Raw genomic sequence first — 20,398 nt, forward strand, 5'->3', positions numbered from 1 at the left:
AGAAGAAGAAGACCGTTCGGTGGGCGGCGGGTGTGGATATGAATACCACGAAGTCGTAATCGTTCGTCAGGTACACGTAGAGACGGAGACAGAGCACTGGCGTCTGGTGGCAGCGTACAATGGACAGAAAAGGATGAACGAATGACTGGCGGATGAGGCGAGGTGAGGCGTGGCAAGTCGACCAGCTGTTGCTCTGTCCCTTCTTCGGGTCTGGGACTGGGGGGCTGAAGGATCTGTGTTTGGTTGCAGGTGGTGGAGTGGTTTGTCTGGGATATTTCTCTTGGATTTGGCCGGTCTGCTACAAGGTCCAGTCCTGGAGCCGCTTGGACGGGGATTGTATGTCGAGGAAAATGGACAAAAGAGGAGGCGCGAGGTAGAAGAGTCGAAGGCTTGGGCAGTGAGAAGAGAGACAGGAATTTGAAGAGGTGCAGCGGGACGTGACGGTCGGGGGAAAGGGTTCCCTGTCCAAGACTGGAGCTGGAGCGTTTCAAGTGAAAGAGCGACAGAATAGCGGAGCTTGGGAAATATTATAGCGACCTCCACCTTTTTTTTCCCCCTTCTTCTTCCTTCTTTCTGGAATTTGGGGGTTGAGGAACGCGCGCCGTATATTGCGACACGACGGCGGATGATGTCAAGTCAATGTCGCTGGTCGTCAGCAGATACAAGAAGGATTTGCTGTGGTGTAGACGGGAATTATGCTCTGCATTTCTGTACTTGATCCGTCCTCTGTACTCTGAACTCCGTACTTGTACCCGTCCAAGACTCGATCACCTTGTCTCAGGCGCGGGAAAGAGAAGGAAACAAACGACGGGAGAGGAGTTGGCTTGGTAGCGAGAGTCAGGTCGTTCGTTGCCTTGACCAGGATGGATGCGAGTCGACGAAGGGCTAGGAGGGACAGAAACCTCCTGGTGGAGCAGAACAGCTACGGAAAACTCGTCGAAGCAAAGAGGGACGGAGGCACCACTCACACATACACAACAAAAGAGACGATCGAACAATCGGGAGGCGGGACAGGAGGGGAGGAGGCGCAAGGGGGGGGAGAAGGGACAGGGGTATCTGCAGACGCGGTGGGTGGCTGTAATAATAGAAACCAAGAGTTCACATAATACAATCTACGTCAGTGGGATTCTCAGTATTAACAGCTAGGGGTAGTAATATCACGCCTACCGGTACTACCATACATGCTCCTGATAAAGTGCCATGTTCCTGGCCTCTTTTGCACTTGATCTTGGCCCGGGCATCAGCCTTGGCCCCCCCCCCCCCCCTCCCCTCCGTCCACTTCACACAGAAAGACGAACAAGATCACCGCCTCTTGGCCGTGAACCCAAAAAAAAGGCTGTGCGGACGCCGTCATACTCGACTTTGATCAGTCATCGTCAGATTGGTCCGCCCCATAAACCAGAGTAAGACACGATCAGGCGTCAGCTGCCGCGCCAGCACACAGAAACCGTGCTGTTCCAGAAGCGCCAACTACCTCAATAAACGTTCGCCTCCGTCTGGTCTTATCTGAAAAGATGGGAGAGGGCGTATGCAGAGTTGGGACGCATACGCCGTGCAGTACGTGTGTGAGTTGCACGACTGGGAGCGACGCCCGAGGCGCTGCCACAGCTGCCACAGCTGCCAGGCTAGCCAAATCAGACGCGTAAGAGAAGCAATCTCGTTTCCTCATGTGCGGTAGGTAGTCTGGACGGAGTACGCAACAGAACGGCTTAGCCTGCTTCCCATGCTGCAGTGTACAAATCCAAGCTAACGCCGACTCGTTGGCGCGTTGGACGAGTTGACCCGGGGGGGGGGGGGGGGGGGGGGGGGGGTTGATCGCGCCCAGCGCCAGCGTGGATCAATACGAACGAGGGTCCGCCTTTTTTCTCTCCTTTGTGCCAGTGCCGGCACACGAACGGAGATAGAAACCTGCCTTGGCCCCGGGCAGACCCTGCATGCAGACCGAAAGAGGGATGGGTGCCTGAGAGAAGAGGGGAGAGGTTCTCTCGGCTGTATGTCCTCCAGTTATCCAGCAAGTCTCACCTGCATTTCACCCAGCGCGCAACACAGAACGCCAATAATCCTCGGCGCCCTATTCAGTGCACATTGGCATTCCTCCCAGCACGCGCCTTTAAACCAGGCTTCGCGTGACATGACAGATGAAGGCGGCTTCGAACTCGGTCCCCGTCAACTGAAAGACCCTGGACATGTTAGGCCAGGCACACATCCGTCCGTCCTCCGTCTCTAGTGTACCGACGAGCTCGAGGGACCCGGGTCTGAGACCGGCAACGCTCGCACTCCCAGCCACGTCAGTCAGCTTTTGGGGATCTACCCGTCGGCGGTTGGCTTGTCTTCAACTGCCTCTTTCCACCGCGGATCCCCTGGCTAAGACCATGAAGCATCAGCCATCGGCCCCAGCGTGTCTCGCCGATCCCAAGGGGATTCGTCCAGCAAACCCGCTAGTGTCGTCAGGCGGTGCGGCTTCGTTCCTAGGCTCAGCCTGCTAAGCTGTCTGTCCAACTGGGGAATTGAGCCCTTCTACCCCTTCCCCCCCTCGTCCGACCCCTTTCCCCTGATCGATGCAATCAGTCGGGAACGCACTGAACTCTACTAGGTAACGAAAGTCCGAACGCTCAGCTAGGCCTTGATACTCCGTGCCCCCGTCGCTGCATCGAATCGTTTGGAGTGTCTTGGCTGACCCTGTCCTGGCCCAGCGGGCGTGTAAGGCAAGGCAAGGCAAGGCGAAGGAGGTACGGGATGGTTCCTGAGGGAGATCAAACGAGTTGGCTGTTACTCCGTTACTGACCCGCCCGCCGTTCGGTACTCGGCAATGTTCCATGGGCAGATGCTGCACCACGACGGGGTGCCCTCTCTCCCACTAGGCTCTGGCCATAGGTCTGATTCGGCCTGGGCTATGGTTCCCGTGTCCGGCGATTTCATTTGCACGTATCCGTACGGAGTACATTGACTGGTGTTATTAGCGTGCCTGGGAAACGGCGCGGTAACAAAAGTTTGAAGAAGTGGTATGCGTTCTGCACAAAACGCCACAAATTCCCGCCTTGGGATGTGTTTGGCCTCTAACTATCTAGTCGGGCGCGTCGTCAATGCGCCAGTATTGTCCTCCAGCTGGACAGGCCTTGTCTTCGCAGCGGCTGAAATTCAGGGGAGGGCTGCCTCGGGGAGAGAGTGATATCGATGAAGGAGAACCTTTTCAGGCCACAATGATTGAATGTCTCGGTCAATGGTGGTAAGGCCTGCCTCTGTCTCTGCCTTGTTCGATATCCGATAGATCAGTACTGCGGGTTAGATGTGATTATGCCCAGGCAGGGCAGTGTCCTACCTACCATAGTAGTTAAAGTTTACCTACATAGTATGTAAATAGACTCAATTTGCCCGTCACCTATTACGATTCGCGCATCGAAATCCCGGGCTTGCTTGAAATACCATGTTTGATGTATTGCCCCTCTTCCCCCTTGCCCGCAAGTGGGAATGTTGACAAGTTAATGACCTCCCCCTCGTTGTCCCAAGACGGCTTATGCCATCATAACTTGAGAATGGGCACAAGGTTCAGGGTTACCAGGAGTGGGGGCCACGAAAGAAGACATGCCAGTCATAATGTTGTCTCTAAAATGGATGGGGCTCACGGGCTTTCGCTGTGCGCCCGGCCTCTTCCTGTATGCTCCATACATTTTAGGTATCCCACGAGCGAAGCAGGTGGTAGTACTCTTTATCGGGAAAAGCAAATAAGAAATTGGGACGAATCCGGCGACTTGGAGATTGACAATGTCCGTAGGGCAAGGCTCACGGACCGGGTGGCGCTGGAACGATCACTACCTATACTCTTAAGAAGAAAAGATAAAAGTGCTTTTCACAATTAAGTGGCCTTCTTTTGTCTTGCCCAGGTGTCATTGAAGCTGATTGGAAGCCAAGCCATTTTAGCGAGGTGTTCTCCTGAAGGCTCGGTTCCACTGGCACCATCGTCATCAGATCATTTGCCAGGGAAGCTGATGGATCTGACTTCACGGCCGATACGCGGAAGAACCTCTCTTCGCCTCCGCAGCATGTTGGCGGTGAGCCGGACAGTCCGGAGAGCAGAACGGGGTAGGGGCAGATTGGTGTGGAGTTGACATTGGCCTTCCTCATGAGATGAGGCTCCCATACGAACCAGTTCCATGTCGTCCCCGTGGCAAAAAGAAACAATGTTGGCATGGGGAAACCCCGGCCGGCTGGAATGTTTATGCAGGCAGCACAACGTCGTCAGCCCCCGCCGGAGTAGTCCACGGGCGGTGTAGCGGTTGACATGTTGAAGAAGCATGGATTGAAGTGTTGCCGTTTCTTCATGCACCAGAGCTATAGAGTATAGAGCAACGTAGGTGTTTGGTAATGAGAGGGCAGGGTTTGATCTTGGCACGTTGAAATTTTCCTTCAGCAAGAATGGCACAGAGAGAAGCCGATTGCTGTACACACAAATGCCGTTGTCCGAAAAGGACAGTATCACGTCAAAGGGCTGATGGGTATGGCCAGCACGTCCATCGAAGGGGACCAAAGAACCGCGTCCGTCGAGAATCCCGTCGCTCAGCAAAGGCGCCCAGCACTTGCGGAAGGCCAAGAAGGCAACGCTTGGCTCAGTGGCAATCCACGTCCGCAGAGCCGAGAGAGGAGGAACAAGATTGCTCATCATCATATGGAGATGAGGGCTATTGTAATCCTATCAAGGCGGCCGCAGCGTTGGTGTGAGAACGACAGCGTTGCAGGCGAGACTGAGTTCCACACACCAGCGTCATAATGTCGAATGAACAATCAACACTGCTGACACGACGTATGCTGATGCGGATTGCGGCTGTGGCCACAACGTCAGCTTCCAGTTTGGGTGAAGGTGTTGGTTGGGGTGAAGGAAAGAGGAAAAGAGCAGACAGTCTACCGCCTGAAGAATTTTTTATCAGAAAGGCAGAATTGATTGGGAGCTCACAGTTGCAGGCTCGGTGGTGTCTCGGCCCGAGAGACCCAAGGAGTTCAGTCATTGATAACACTTTTATTATTAATACCTAAGGTATCCAGTTACTACCTATACATACCTAGTAGACCCGTCGGTGCACGAGCCACAGTCACATCGACGGCGTTGGCCGGCGCACCTTGCGCCGCCCCAGCTGGGATCTCCCAGACTCTCCGTCGCTGTTCCCGATCTAGACATGATGCATGAGCAAGCGGTGCGGGGGAAGTTGAAATGTCAAGACTCAGACGGAATGAAATAGATGAGTGGTGTATAGAAGAACGACCACGATGGTCTTCCCTTGATGGGATGACAAAGGCAACCTTTGCATAAACGCAAAAGACTCAAGGGCACCTCCACAAATGTGCTATATTTGTGTTCCTTCACAAGAGTGCCGGTCGATATTAAAACATGTACCATTCTGGCAACTGTTCATCTCGCATGGACGATTGCGTCTTGCTTTGCCCCGGGACACTTCAATCCCTCTTGGCTATTGGGAGGAGAGGACCGCTTGTGATAATGCTGGTTCTTCAGCCTTTCCCAGTTTGTAGGGAGCTCCTTGACGGTAAGGTTCTTATATAATCCCCCTACCCACCAAGGGTTCCAAGCAGTGGTTTCCGATGATCGGGTCTGGGTAGTTGTAGGTGAACTATGTGACTATGTACCTGCCCACGTAGTTCAGGGTTCGGAGGGCGCATTAATGAGGCTGGAGCTGAGCTCCTACCAACCAGGAACAATCTGGTAAGAATTTGGGAAGCGAACGCCCTTGCCATCACTTACACAGCATCAGACAACATACCTAGTAACACCAATTATGTACTCGCTTCAACCGTGTCTTTCTTTACGTGCACTAAGAGAAAATCCAGAACCGGTGGCTCTTGGGCTGCTTTCCAGAACGTTAGGGAGAACCAGGATGAAACCAGGACATACCGTTAGGTTTCGGAGCAACGGGTGGCAGCCAGAACCCAGAATCGAAACCTTGAGTAGGTGGTTTCGGACTATATAACTTCAGCAACAAGAAGAGTAGCAAGTGGTCATGAGATTCCAGACGCGAGGCCTCTTTTGGTGGGGGGCCAGAGCCGGTGCAGCAGCACGCTTGAATGGAAATGTCACCCCTTTGCTCTGATTGGACAGAACTGAAAGCCCGCGGGAAAAAAACCCGCCCTCGCCTTCGGTTGCTTCCCAACCATCTACGGGTACAGTCGAATAACAAAAGTAACGGGAAACCATTTCAGCACAACCGCCATCTGTCACACTTAATTCTAATTCACAATTACTGGCACTTCTGTCGCAATGTCGTCGAGTGTTTCCTTCGATGTCGTGCGCGGGTCTGAATCGAACAAGGATAAAGCCCCAGCTGAGAAGCTGGCCGGCGGCGGTGTTAACCAGGATGTTGAGCAGCAGCAGCAGAACCCTGAGACCGACGAAGCCCAAGTCTCTTCGATTTTCAAGTCTCTTGGTATCCTTGACAGACTCCTGGCCCTCTGGATCTTTCTCGCCATGCTGATAGGCATTCTCCTGGGAAACTTTGTTCCCAACGCCGGGCCAGCGCTCCAACAGGGTAAATTTGTCGGGGTGTCTGTGCCAATAGGCAAGTTTCTTATCCGAATACCTGCGGGAATACCTCTGACTTTATCCAGCCATCGGCCTGTTGGTTATGATGTATCCTATCCTGTGCAAGGTTCAGTACGAGAAGCTGCACAATGTTTTCCGCACGCGGGAGGTCTGGATACAACTCGTCTTCAGCGCAATCGTCAACTGGGTCGTTGCACCTCTCTTTATGGTCAGTGTGGGATATCTCTCAGCTTCGTCTTGGAATCCAACTGACAGCGGGAGCGTAGCTTGCCTTATCATGGGCGTTCCTGCCGGACAAACCAGGTCTGAGGAATGGTTTAATTCTAGTTGGAATCGCGAGATGCATTGCCATGGTGCTGATCTGGACGAGTTTGGTCAGTAACCTCTCGCTACCACATGTATCGCTGCACGCTGACAGGTCCGACAGGCTAGGGGGGACGGAGATTATTGCGCTATCCTTGTGGCGGTCAATTCGTTTCTGCAGATTGTCCTCTTCGCCCCCGTCGCGCTGCTCTTCATTAGGGTTATCGGCCAAGACAGCAGCATCTCCTCCATCTCGTACTCGACAGTCGCATCTGCAGTGGGCGTTTTCCTCGGCATCCCCCTTGGCGCGGCCATCATCACCCGCCTATCGTTGATATACACCGTGGGCAACAAGGCGTACACTGCCAAAGTGATACCCTTCTTGGCGCCGTGGTCGCTGGTCGGCCTTCTTTACACCATCGTCGTCCTCTTCGCATCCCAGGGGTCACAGGTCGTCCACCAAATCGTCTCCGTGGTGCGGGTGGCGGCGCCGCTGGTGGTCTACTTCTCCGTAATCTTCTCGGCGACACTACTCGTGGCCCGCAAGCTGGGTTTCCGCTACGGCCTCGCTTGCACGCAGGCATTCACGGCGGCTAGCAACAACTTTGAACTGGCCATTGCGATTGCCGTCGCGACATACGGACCTGACTCGGATGAGGCGCTTGCAACGACCGTCGGGCCGCTCATTGAGGTTCCGGTACTCCTTGGACTGGTCTATTTCATCAAGTGGTTTGCCCGGCGGAATGGTTGGAACGACTAACACAGAGCCTATGCAGCCGACATGCTCAGACAACACCACATGCCAGTGTCATGGGTCCAAAAGTCTGCAGCAGCTAGTAGCTAGGCTTGCGTGTAAGATCGCGCCCGGCAAAGCTGGCCCGGCCGATACCCATGAGATATTACATTTGGCGTATTCATCAATCTATAGATCGATATTGAATCCGATTGGGCTAGCACCTTGTAGATACCAATCCAGCTCGCTCGAATCCGAGAGATGTCGCTACAAGACGCAGCTGGAAAGGCTATATAAAGTGAGCGTTATGTGGGCGTCGTCGCGGGTCCCTAACGGGCGGACCCCTGCCTCCCTCTTAGCTCACGTTGTACGGTACCTCAAGCCGTAATGACCCTCCAGGTGATCAAAGCTCCCTATCACAGTTAGGTGCACCTTCTCGTTCCAGACAGGTCCCCGTTTTGCTTCCGACCGCTAGCCCCATCACCACACACTCTCTCTCCTTGCCAACCCCAATCTCCCTCCCACCCCCCTCCATTGGCATTCTGCAACCAATCCGAGCAATCGATCCTCACGCCGAAACTTGAAGCGGTTGCTCCATCACAAAATCGCCATCAAGCAGCTCAAGTGCCCGTAGCAGAGCTCCAGTCCCATCTCCAATTCTCCGAGCTGCCGAGCAGCACCGCCAGATCCTTCGGAGCTCCCCTTCCCCTACGATTCCGCCATGGAGTCGCTTCCTCGCGAGTTGATCGATGCCATCCTCCAGCAATGCGTCGCCTTGGGCCCGCGGAATAACGTTTTGGACCTTCGACTAGTTTGCAGGGCCTTCGATCGCTTTCTCAAACCCTACGCGTGCCGGACCATAGCTCTCGAGTTCAGCCGTCTAAGCAAGAACAGCCGCCGCCGCCAACCCGATGTCGACTCCCTCCAGACGATTGGGTACCATTGCAAGTCCATGTACATTGACTTGATGGTCCTTCGCGATGAACGTAAGCAGGAGACGGCTATCAAAGACCTGCAATTTCGTACTGACCCTCGCCAGTGGAAGTTGAGTTTCTGTCCACCATATTCGACCGAATACCTTCCATGAAGCAGTTCGTCCAAACTTTACAGCGCGAATACTGTATGTCTCCGGCCTCCTTCACCACGCTGGAATATCGACATATGCTCGAAACGATACTATTCAACTGCCAATTTGTCTCTTCTCTTCGCCTCAACCTGCCTTTCCAGCTCGTGGGCCACCGCTGCAATGCCGCAACAATGATCCTCGCGAATACCTTTTCCGCCTTCTCCCGCCGCCCGGAAGATTCCCTATATCTCAAGACGCTCGTTCTCGAAAACGTCTCGGACCAGGCCATTGTGGATCTTTGGACCAACCCCTCTGACGTCCTCGCCATCATGCGCGCTATCCGTCACCTCGAACACATGGTGATCTCCTTTCGCCGCCACGAGGTCGATCCACCCCGCGTATCCTTCTACGGCACGTGTCTGTGGGATCTCATACACAATGCGGATGTCCTGAAAACACTATGTCTATCTGGTACCGACGATGACCGTCCACCGCAAGTCTTCAAGCAAACAAAGGCGTGGAACATGACACTGGATGAGTGGCGGGCCCGCGCGCTTCCTCCTCCACCAGTTACGCTGACCTTCCTAACGGCTCTTGAACTGAAGCGCGTCGAGATCACACCGTTTTTCCTGCGCTGCGCTGCTCGCAATTTTGGCGTGACCTTGCGCGAACTGTACCTAAACGAGGTCTATCTCAAGGTCGAGCAAGGGCAAAACCTCAATGAAGACTTGAAGCAGATTCTTTGGGTCGGCCTACCGAATCAGCGTCCTGGCCTTCATGACGACTGGATGGCTATGATTGTCCGCGAATCGTGTCCAAAACTCGAGATATGCCGAGCCTCCTTCCTGGGCTATGACCTCTACACCCGCGACGACTTGCCGTCTTCGCCCGCCCCATCGTCTCCGGACTTCGATTTCAGTGATCCCTGCGGACTGGGCCGCTCGATGGCGCAACGCTTTGTCGAAGTCGCTCTTGGTTATCACCAACCGCCACAGCTGTACGGCAGCCCCTTATATTATCTCCCAGTCCTGGAATCGAACGATTATCTCCTCACCCAGATGCGGCCCCACACCCGTGCGTTGCGGGTCACCGAGTTCGACGCAAACGCATACCAGAGTGCCGTACGGAACGGCACCAGCAGTTGGCAGCGCAGCATCGATGGCATATTTCCGAATTGTAATAGCGGCACGCTCGAGGAACTTCACTACATCGCCGAGACCGCGTGTCAGGGCATGAACGAGATCCAGCGGCAGCGTAACGAGCATATGGGCCAAGGGGACGGGGGTGACGGGGGTGACGGTGGTGGTGAGGCCGGTCATGGTGCCAACGGGGGCGGCGGGAATCTGGCAGAAAACCTTCTGAATATGAACTTTGCAGAGGAATGAGCAAGCTCTGTAGATGACAGAGCTTTGGAGGAGGACTCCCGACGAAGCACGCTGTCGAACCGTTACACGATTGCTGCTTTGTACCACTTACGAGATGGAAGGACTGAAGCCACGATCCCAGTTGTGGCAGGCGTTATACGGTAGGAATGTTATTCTTTTTCTTTCTCAATGGCGTCATATGCCAGGATATCATGAGTGTCATTGGAGTTTGTTACGAGGTGATTGGTAATACCCATTCCATATTCTAGAAATTTCATTTGCTTCATATACCTACGCTCTCCTTTTTTCTGGGCACCCTTGTATGATGATGATGTCGACGGAGCTTTCATCCGACCCTAGTTTAAAGGAAAGAAGAGGGGGCAAAAAGAGGAAGGTAAACAGTGGAAACGCATTAAGCCAGCCGGAAGTATATCGGCGGCGTCGCTCTACGCTCGCTTGCGGCGATAGCTCTTCAAAAATCGATAACCCTAAACACCTGAAATCAAGAAGTGCCTTCTTCTTTGGCTGATTCCTCTAGTGACCGTTGGTGCCATTCTTCTGCTCGGCGACAGCCTTGTCAAGGGCCTGAAGCACATCACGGCGCAGGTCCTCGGCATCCTCAACACCGCAGCTGATGCGGACGAGGTCGTCAAAGACACCAACGGCCTCGCGCTGGTCCTTGGGGATGCCGGCGTGGGTCATGCTGCTGGGGAGCTCGACGAGGGACTCGACGCCGCCAAGAGACTCGGCGAGGGTGAAGATGCGGGTGAGCTGGCAGAAACGTTCGGCGGCAGCGTGGCCGCCCTTGATACGGAAGGAGAGCATGCCACCACCCATGCCATCACGGTGCTGCTTCTTGGCGATGGCGCGGTGGGGATGAGAGTCAAGGCCAGGGTAGTTGACAGCGATGACGTTCTCAGAAGCCTCAAGGGCGGTGGCAACGGCAGTTGCGTTACGGGATGCCTCGCGGGCGCGGAGGTGCAAGGTCTTGATGCCGCGGTGGGCGAGCCAGCAGTCGAAGGGGGAGGGGACGGCGCCGATGGCGTTCTGGAGGAAGCCGAGGCGCTTCTTGAGCTCGTCCGAGTTGAAGGCGGCGACGCCCATAACAACGTCGGAGTGGCCGTTGATGTACTTTGTGACGGAGTGGACGACGATGTCGGCGCCAAAGTCGAGGGGATTCTGGACGTAGGGGGAGAGGAAAGTGTTGTCGACGACAACCTGAATGCCGTGCTGGTGGGCCTGGGTGACGACGGCGCGGACGTCGACGAGGCGGAGGGTAGGGTTCGAGGGGCTCTCAATCCAGACGAGTTTGGTCGCGGGCGTGATGTGAGCCGAGATGTCGACCTCGATCTCGGGGGTGAAGGTGACCTTGACGCCGTGGGCCTTCGCGACCTGAGTGAAGTAGCGGTGGGTGCCGCCGTAGACGTCCGAGACGGAGATAACGTGGGAGCCGGCGGCAAGGGACTGGAGAACGACGGCGGTGGTGGCGGAGCCGGAGGAGAAGGCAAGTGCGTACTTTGCGTGCTCGAGGGCGGCCACGGCCTGCTCGAAGTTGTCACGGTTGGGGTTGCTAGAGCGCGAGTACTCGTAGACGCCTACGGGATTGCCGACGCTGGTCTGGGCGAAGGTCGTGGACAGCGAGATGGGCTCAATGACGGCGCCGGTGACGGGGTCATGAGGGGAGCCAGCGTGGACGGCGAGAGTGCCGAAGTTGTGGACGGGAGAGGGCGCCCGAGGAGGGGTATCGATAGGCTGCTCGGTGGGGACAGCCATGATTACGACGATGGAGGGGTTCTATGGAGGGGTTTTGGAGGGGTCTTTTTCTTTTCTGAAGAGACAGTCCTGACCTGTAGCAGAACGGGTATTGCGGCTTGTTTTTTTTTTTGTTTTTTTCACTAAGAGAAAGTTTGAAGAAGACGGGAGGGATGAGGGTATCGGACTGAGAAGGAAAGTCTCGGTGTTTTTGTGAGTAGAGTCGATGGTAACCGAGCCGCGGGGTCTTTGATTTTTTTTCTCTCCTTAGGTCTGCTATTACGTATGAATAGAAAAAAAACCAGTTGGTATCCGTACGGTTGAGTGGGAATCGCCCCGCTTCGCCGGTAGACCGAAAAAAAAGAAAAAAAAAAGAAAGAGAGAGAAGAGAAAGATGGAGAGAGAGAGAAAAGACGACGGTGCTTTGTTTCGTGGGTGCTCTAAACTCCGAGAGCCTAGAGGAATCGATCACGCAATCGCGGCGCCTGCTGGCCAAGGTGATGAGTCAATGGGCCGGTCTAGGGTGCTCAATCGGGGTTCGCGGTGGTGAAGTTCCGTGCTGGAAGAAGGCGGGACAATTTGGTGCTATTTATCGTCGGCTTCGTATACTTTAGAGGAGACCCTGTTGAGTAGACTTATATGATTAATGGCAACGGGTGGTCTACAATGGCTAATAGAGGTAAAGTCAAAGAGCTGTCACACCGGGAATCAGGTCCGGTGGATGGATGTTGAGGATGGCGCAATCCGGAGCTAATATGCAAGGCACTGAACTCCCGTAGGCAGGTAATGAGGTGCTCAAGAGAATCCCCCGGGGTTGGACAATTTGTGGTCGCGCTTGTATGTACGGTCGATCGGTTGATCGGGAAGGTCTACATCAATACGGGGAAGGCAAGATCATATGGCACTTTATATTGCGATCCCTTGGATGGCGCCTTCGATTCTGATCACTCTTAGATACACCGCCTCCAGCCGGAGCTGACATAGATTGGAGGAGCTGGGAACAGCCAGCCAAGTTGGTGAGTAAAACGGTTCGATGGGCTTCCGTCATCACGAATCCCGATGGCGCAAGACGTAAAGTTTGCACCCTGCCGCGTCTGCTTGCCCGCTTGTCCGTAATCTGCAGTAGGCATGTACGCATATGTACCATGGTAGCAGCAGGGTCAGATAAGCTGAACGACCACGGCGCTGCGACACAACATACTTCGGAACTGGTAAGAACAGGACCTTCGGGGTATAGGTTCCGCATGCTGACATATCCACTTATTGAATGTGAGTTCTGGCGACAAGGAGGAAAAACTACCTAAGTACGGTATAGTGGAGCCGAGTAATCAAGCGGCCAGCTTCGGCTCTCCGTTCGATACCATGACTAATAGCTAGCGTCGCTTACGTCATTCTGGATGCCAGTTGCCTAGCTTTAGTCAGCTTCCAAACTACCCCCGTCACGCAGGTGACAAAAAAACTAAGACTATTAAACAAGTTAGCTAATTCTGTACCAACTAGACTACTAAAGACGTAATTAGCGTAAGGAAAAACATGCTTGGTGGTAAAAAGGGCAGTCTTGTGTTAAATCTAATTGATTTCTATTCGTATATCCGTACTTGTTAATTTAATGTTGGGCTGTTTGTAATGGTTAGGGCGGATTACGCAGTATATGTAGTATTATTACGTCAATTGAAGTGTGCAAGCTTTTTGGCTGACCGCGTGCGTACCCGACCAGCTCCCTGACAACGTTACTTCACCTAAAAGTATGTTTCACCTGCTCCAAGCTCAGTCGGTGTCTTGTCTGTCAACTCTATCTAATGTCAAAAACGCAACAACAGCGACCGGGCCAGCGCCCCGTTGTTGACAGCCTGTTCTTTCGCGGACCCCCTCACACGCAAGTTGACAGTGTAGGTATATATGTAAACGGCGGCGGATGCCTAATCTTATCCAAGCCTTCGGGACGTGGCATCTCACATGTGCAAACCTGTTGCGTCACAAAGTATCGCAACATGCACGCGGCAAACACAAATGAAACCAAACGCCGACGAGCATGGAGCATGAAGCCCTGTTTATTATTCCCAATGTGGAAAGGTCATTTACGCATAAGCATTCCTCTGTCTCCGCCAGGACCAGCACCTTGACTTGTTCAGCGAGGATCGAAACTCGCGGGAAGACTCCGCGGCGAGACTGCAAAGGCCTCATTGAGGTGTAACCGCTCTTGTCTTGGAGATGGTATCTCTTTTCTTTTCCTGAGACAAGTCTGCGCACGAAGTGCGACTGATGGGAGCTGTTTTACCCTACCCGTGCCTTGTCATTGTAAGCTTCATGGAAAAACCATTCGACGAATTGAAGTGCCTGCCTTGGGATATATGTCCTTCATCCAATCGTCTGCTTCCGTACGGACCTGGGACAGGCCCGGTTAGCGTACACTTACATACTCTTATGCAGAACCCATACTATCCCCCTTTGGGAAGTGATACTTTTTTACGGTTTTGTTCCATCCTCTTTGGCTTGGACGTCCTTGCATGCCATGTCAAGTTATGTTTCTAGTCAGTCAGAGGAGAAGACTATGACAGGCGACCCATCGCCGATGCTCTTGGCAGAACCATCCTTTATCTCGCGAATTCATTACCGCAATGGGCGAATGGCCGAAACAGATAGCACGGGGCCACAGGAGATCTCAACGCAGCATGGCAGTTCCCTCTCTTTTTCTGCTCGGTGCAACTCAATGCCTGCTTTATGGTCAGTGCATCGCCGGCTCAACGGTATGCATGAATGAAAAACTCCCTGCGGCGCCGATACGACTCGGCGATCCTTTGAACATCCCACACGTTCTTGACCTGGTACCCTCAGATCCAGACCCGTATGCGCTGGCGCCTTCGATATCATCAGCCACCAACAACCAACGGAAGACTCGCTGAGGGTGGGTGGCTCACTAATGGCCCAACGTTGCCATCGATTCGCAGCCGTAACCAGCAGCCGCGAGACTTTCAAGCCCTTCAGCGCTTCGTCCTTACTCCCATCCGCTGTTTCAAAAACGACCACCACTAAGGAGAGTTCGCCCGCCGGAGCCGACCCGCAAGTTGCGCCGGCCATGAACGAAAGACCGGCACTGGTCTATCCTCCGGAGACGAGGACTATGGCGTATCACGTGTCCTGATCGTGGTATAGCTAATTAACGCTGGACTGTTAGCAATGTCGCTGCCTTCTGCATATAGAGCGCAGGCCCTCCATTAGCGATTCCAAGCTGTGGCTTCCAAGGCATCCTGATGATACCTATGTACTCGGAGACAAGAGCGTCTTACCCATAGATTCAACAATAGTATCCACCCAAATCGAATAACCATTTGGTCTAATGTCGCTATATCGGAAAGTATGGCCTGCCGGCTTTCCGCTGAGAAAGAACCTATCATTGGCCAGAAAGGAATTGAACCTGGCCTAGGGTCTTTACCCAATGTATGGGTTTATTTTTTTGACGTGAGACATACTTGAAGCGCTATTGAAGTCAACCTGAACGGGCCGCAAAGTCTTAGTCGGTTCCATCTGCCTCTCACCGCAGGGGTTGTTCAGTCATCACGTCCCCTTACGGCCTTGCAGTACAGTCGCTTCTGATAGTTATGACATGCCTTGTGGGTTTCCGGCAGGAGATCGCCTACACAGCTGCATCGCTATCGTCAGTCAAAGTGATTCCAAGCCGTTGTTTGTCGACGGCCCATCCAGCCCCGCCGACTCCAGCGAATTCCCAAACAACGCCTATGGGTAGTGTACAATACGATGGCATCATCCATGAAAACCTTTGATCTGTCAGTTCAGCCGCCAAGATGTACTTTCTGGAAACTTTCGTCAACGAACAGATGGCGGGTGAAGGATCGTTGATGCTATGGCCTCGTGCCAGAGGTGCTGTTCACAGACCTGAGGTTGGCCACAGAACAAGCCCACCCAGCCGTCCACCATGAACGTTACAGCTCGCGCTTATGCCTTAGTCTTCCTAATGCAAAGACCCCAAGATGTTTCAATAAGCACGGCTGCCAAATGCCGCTTGATTTGCCTGGCCCAATAGAGAGGGAGACAAACGCCTGGTCGAAATCCTGGTCAGATTCCTTCCCGCTCGGGAGCCGTAGCGCCCTTCACAAATGGCAGGGACCGGTTGCCTGCATCCACACCATAACGTGTAGCATTTGAAGGTCTTTGATTCGACCATGGCGGCGGCCGCCACTAAATCCCGAAGGACTGTGGGCATCATATCACATCGCCACGTCCACCCCCACCGAGTCCATCACTTCAAGATACTTGTGAGCACGTCGGCCCGGCGAACCTAATCATAAGCAAATATCAAACACCATCTATACCGCCACATTCAAGAGGCAAGCACTTGTGGCGATGAAATGACACGATTCGGGACGTGGCGCGTCGACTGATGCGTGGAATCCCTTCTTTCTTTCATTGTCTCTTCACAGGCATTACCGCGAGCATTTCTTCAAGGTCGTCTGTTACGTTGCACTATTGACTAGACACGGAACAGCCCGACGGACTTCTCCGAATAATGAGTAAGTCTTATCTAGCTCCCTCAGGCTTATTCGTCTGAGGTGATTCCCTTGCCTACCGAGACTCGTCACCTCGAGGTGGATGGGTCGGCGTCTAATTAGACCTTGCACCTTGTACACGTACTTTGCTTTTTACTCGTCATACCCTGGCTTTCAAGTTTGGGATCCTGGGTCTGGGGTCGGTGTGTAGCGTAAGAGGCAGTGTACGTATATATAGCTGAAGTACCTACCCACCTTAAGCCACAGCAAACGATGGCCGGGGTCAAACAGGTCGGGTTCGCGAAGCCGACCTCGCACTCTAAACGGTCGTTTCGTTTACCCCAGGAAGTTACAAGTACAGTGGTACCAAAGTCAGGCAGGAGGTATCTTGAGAAAGTATCTATGCGCAAGTGCCTTGCAATCAGTGCGTGCACGACGAGTGTACGTATCTTACTTCCCACGGTGCCTTGGTATCCGTACTAACCTAAGCATACGTAAGAGGTAGGTAGATACCTGTGTGTACTGTCTACCAAGGCAGAGGACACTCCAGAGTCCAGGCAGCTGCTGCAGACAGACACCTTTCGGCTCCAAAGGCGTACATCGTGGGAATATCTGCACACGCACAGCCGTCCGGGGGTTCCGCGACCATCCTTGATTCGCCGACTCTGGGAATCAGTGGTAGTCTGCAGTCCATGGCGGGCACAGACGGGACGTCTCATTCGAAGCTGAGTTATCTTGGTCGGTTAAAGGGACACAGGGAGATGGCTTGCTAGGTAAAACACCTGGTTGAGTTCGTATGGCGGTTATGCGGCGATATGCATTCCCCGATCAACCTGATAGTTCTGGTGTACGTCCCAACTTTGTAGATGTATCCAGGTACCTGTGCCATGCTAGGGTGTGGTTGGTTGCGCTGCCCGGTACCTATGGTACGACGTAGGTACCCACAGATAAACCACGTCTGCACCTGTGTTCCTCCGCTTCTGCCCTGCATAACACTGACAGACAGCAGCAGTGACACCTTCCTTCCTTTTAATCTTCTTCAGCCCAAGAACCTTACCCTACCTGCCTGCCCCACCATGAATATTTGTTTTCACATCCAAACCCAAGTAAAAGTAGAGGGTGAAAATGCAATCACCTTGCTTGCCTACGAGGCTCGGGCCCAGCCCCCATCGGCCTGGCCTGCCTGTCTTGCTTCATCTCGACGTGCGCTGAGGCTGCGACACGGGTTCCTTTCCTAGACCTGTGCTATGTTGGTGGGGGTGGGTACGCTCAGAAGAGACACGGGGGGAGCACTTTGACCCAGCGTATGTATACCTATCGTGGACAGCACAAACGATCCTACCTGGCTCCTCGAACCCAATTCGTCCATCTCCACAGCTACAAGTTGCATAATCCTCCCCGAGACTGCGAAGCCGTCACTACACGCACTGTTGGGAACTGCCTTCTTTCCGTGCATTTTCCATTTCCTCGGCTTTTAAATATCCGCTTGTCGGCCCCAACTCACGCCATTGGCCCCCCACATTACCCCTACTACCCCTACTACCTATCCAACATCAACCAGGCTGCCTGCCCGTCTGTCATGCGCCTTGACCTGCCCGGAAAGACATCGACGTCAACTGTGCTGTCTCGTTAACGGCACGTGAAGACCAGCTCACCCACATTTGCCTTATAGAGTGGGAACCCCTCACACCGGATACCTGACCCGATCAACCACTCTTAGTCTCTGATCACATTAATACCCTCCTTTCTTTCCTTCCCCCTCCTGTGTCGCCAACATGCCGCCCAGGAGATCACACAAGAAGTCGAGAGCTGGCTGCAAGCGATGCAAGTCGCGCAAGATCAAGGTAACGCCGCCGTGCCCCCGCCCCCGCACCTGCTCTCGCCCACGCCCAACTCGGCCACCAACTAATACCCTGCTTGTCGATAGTGCGATGAAGTTCACCCGAGATGCGGTAATTGCGTCAAGCACGGCGTACCTTGCGACTTTGAGAGCCCAGACGTCCTCGACGATATCCTCGTTGCCATCACGCCGTCCAGCAGCACCTTGTCATCAAATTCTCCTGTCGACAGAGCCTCGTCCATGGCACCCTCCCCCCCCTTTGCCGGTTCGAATCGAGGCAAAACACCGTCATCTGCGGGCTCGCCTCCTGTCATGAACTACTCGCCGCTCTATATCAGACCCTCCACCGCTACCATTTCTACCGCGACCACCTCCAATAATCGGCTCCTGGAGTTACGGTTGATGCACCAATTCACGTCGATGACTTCCCGTACGCTGGTGGTTAACACGCCCGCCATCTACGATATCTGGACGAATACGGTCCCGAGGCTGGCCTTCGGTGGCGCCAGCTACCTCGCAGATGCTATGCTCGCCGTGTCTGCCTTACATTTACGGTCCTCCAACCCGGATGACAGGGCGCTCATCAGAGCCTCGCACTCGTACATGGCCTCGTCGCTAGCCGCGTATTGTGCTTCTCTGCAGAATGGCATTACGGAAGCCAACGCCGAACCCCTTTTCCTGACTGCCGTTCTTATCGCCTTTCAGTCTACCGCCTCTCGAATCTTCATTCGCGACGAAGCCGATCCGAACGACCCTTCCAGTACCTACTCTCTGCCCATTTCGTGGTTTCACGCATTCCAGGGCGTCAAGACAGTTGTGGCGACGTCCTGGCCTTGGATTCGGAACAGCAATATTGTCATTCCCATCATTGACTCGCAGCCTGTCCTTCAGCTTGACTTGGATGCCACATCGCCAAACTCATTCTTTGGGGGGCTCCTTGATAACCTGGAAGACGAGCTGCAGGGCGAAGATGACGTCATGGCCATGTCGACAAGGCAGTCGTATCAGCACGCTGTTGCAGTCCTGAATTGGGCACACAAACTGCCCCATCGTGGTGCTGCCCTCGCTTTCCCGGCCACGGTTTCAAAACGGTTGATCGACTTGCTGGAAGAGCGCCGACCTCGTGCCTTGGCCATTCTCGCCAGTTTCTTCGCGCTGCTCAAGGGTTACGAGTCAGCAGTGTGGTGGTTAGACGGCGTCGCGCGCAGAGAGGTTATGGGCATTGTCTCGCAATTCGAAGCCACCAGCCCCTGGTGGCAACACCTCGAGTGGCCTGTGAGGATTGCCCTGTACAAGAGCTCCATTATCCCGCCGGAAATTTGGGGATCAGACTGGGTCACCGAAGAAAACAAAGCCGACAAGGGCCACAGCCTGACTACCGAGTCGTTCGTGAACCATATCGAAATTTTGACGAGGACCATTGCCAGTGCGCAACATTTTTCGGTAGAGGGCATGACCATCCCGGCGCATGCAATGTAAGTGGAGCAGCTGGCTGCTATGCTAACAAAATGCCCAGGGTTACGAATTGCGAAGACTGGGCTTCCATTAGACTGGCCAATCTATACGGCATGAAGGGAAAAGTATATAGAGAGAGAGGAGTCTCGAAATTACGGAGCCTCGGAACCGGGAGGTAGCGACGAGAGTTTGGACAAAAAGGCAAGGGGAATGGTCAGGTTCAAAGGTCTTGGCTTGTTGTGACATCCTCCCCCGTTACTTTCTTTTGACAACGGTCCACGATGAAACCGAAGGATGGGTATATCCTCAAGGTATTTGGGATTAGGTTAGCATATTACGGAAATGGGTTTACGGTGTTTAACGCGATCGACGTACTATAGCTGGCTACAGCTGATGGCGGAGTTCTGGGGTTCTTCAGCCAGGACAGCTCAGGCAGAGCATATTCGGATTTTCAGCATAGTAATATTTCTAGTATATGAAATTTGATGATATTATGAAAATGGCGGGTAACAAGCAACGCAGTTGGCAGGAGGGCTCCCCTGGCACAGATGATCATCACACGTGATTGTGGCCATGTGCTACCCGGCCAGATATGCTCGACTACAAGTTGGCAGCTAACCGTACACCATCGGCCGGTTCGGACGACCCAGAGGCGAGCATGCCGAGGATCGGCGCAAGTTTATACTCACCATGTGATAGAGGTGTACAAATATCCGGCTGCCCAGCCGGCAAGGTCAGTAGTTGTCTTGTTTTCCCGCAAGTTCTGCCGACAAGATACTTGCATCTTATGCCCTGTAAGCCTTGGCCGGTGGCGTCTTTTCTTTCTCGTTCGAGAA

General features: G+C 53.8%; 5 protein-coding genes across 5 annotated transcripts; 4 read left to right on the plus strand and 1 right to left on the minus strand.

The window, feature by feature from the left end:
* Nucleotides 1-6,262: 6,262 nt before the first annotated feature.
* Nucleotides 6,263-7,607, plus strand: GLRG_04039 (arsenical-resistance protein; the record flags this gene model as incomplete). The annotated part of the gene is made up of 4 exons (XM_008094724.1): nt 6,263-6,530; nt 6,610-6,752; nt 6,811-6,918; nt 6,972-7,607. 4 exons carry the CDS (start codon nt 6,263-6,265, stop codon nt 7,605-7,607), a joined length of 1,155 nt encoding a protein of 384 aa, XP_008092915.1.
* A 694-nt stretch (nt 7,608-8,301) lies between these two features.
* On the plus strand, nt 8,302-10,031 carry GLRG_04040 (uncharacterized protein; the record flags this gene model as incomplete). Its single annotated transcript, XM_008094725.1, has 2 exons — nt 8,302-8,566; nt 8,620-10,031. 2 exons carry the CDS (start codon nt 8,302-8,304, stop codon nt 10,029-10,031), a joined length of 1,677 nt encoding a protein of 558 aa, XP_008092916.1.
* Nucleotides 10,032-10,544: 513 nt separating this feature from the next.
* GLRG_04041 (Cys/Met metabolism PLP-dependent enzyme) lies at nt 10,545-11,783 on the minus strand (the record flags this gene model as incomplete). Its single annotated transcript, XM_008094726.1, has 1 exon — nt 10,545-11,783. The coding sequence occupies one exon, from the start codon at nt 11,781-11,783 to the stop codon at nt 10,545-10,547; it is 1,239 nt and encodes a 412-aa protein (XP_008092917.1).
* Nucleotides 11,784-14,682: 2,899 nt separating this feature from the next.
* Nucleotides 14,683-14,904, plus strand: GLRG_04042 (uncharacterized protein; the record flags this gene model as incomplete). Its single annotated transcript, XM_008094727.1, has 1 exon — nt 14,683-14,904. The coding sequence occupies one exon, from the start codon at nt 14,683-14,685 to the stop codon at nt 14,902-14,904; it is 222 nt and encodes a 73-aa protein (XP_008092918.1).
* Nucleotides 14,905-18,042: 3,138 nt separating this feature from the next.
* GLRG_04043 (uncharacterized protein) lies at nt 18,043-19,586 on the plus strand (the record flags this gene model as incomplete). Its single annotated transcript, XM_008094728.1, has 2 exons — nt 18,043-18,111; nt 18,195-19,586. The coding sequence occupies 2 exons, from the start codon at nt 18,043-18,045 to the stop codon at nt 19,584-19,586; spliced, it is 1,461 nt and encodes a 486-aa protein (XP_008092919.1).
* Between the last annotated feature and the right edge of the window lie 812 nt (nt 19,587-20,398).

Source organism: Colletotrichum graminicola (assembly GCF_000149035.1).
Source record: "Colletotrichum graminicola M1.001 genomic scaffold supercont1.12, whole genome shotgun sequence".
Taxonomy (NCBI): Eukaryota; Fungi; Ascomycota; class Sordariomycetes; order Glomerellales; family Glomerellaceae; genus Colletotrichum; species Colletotrichum graminicola.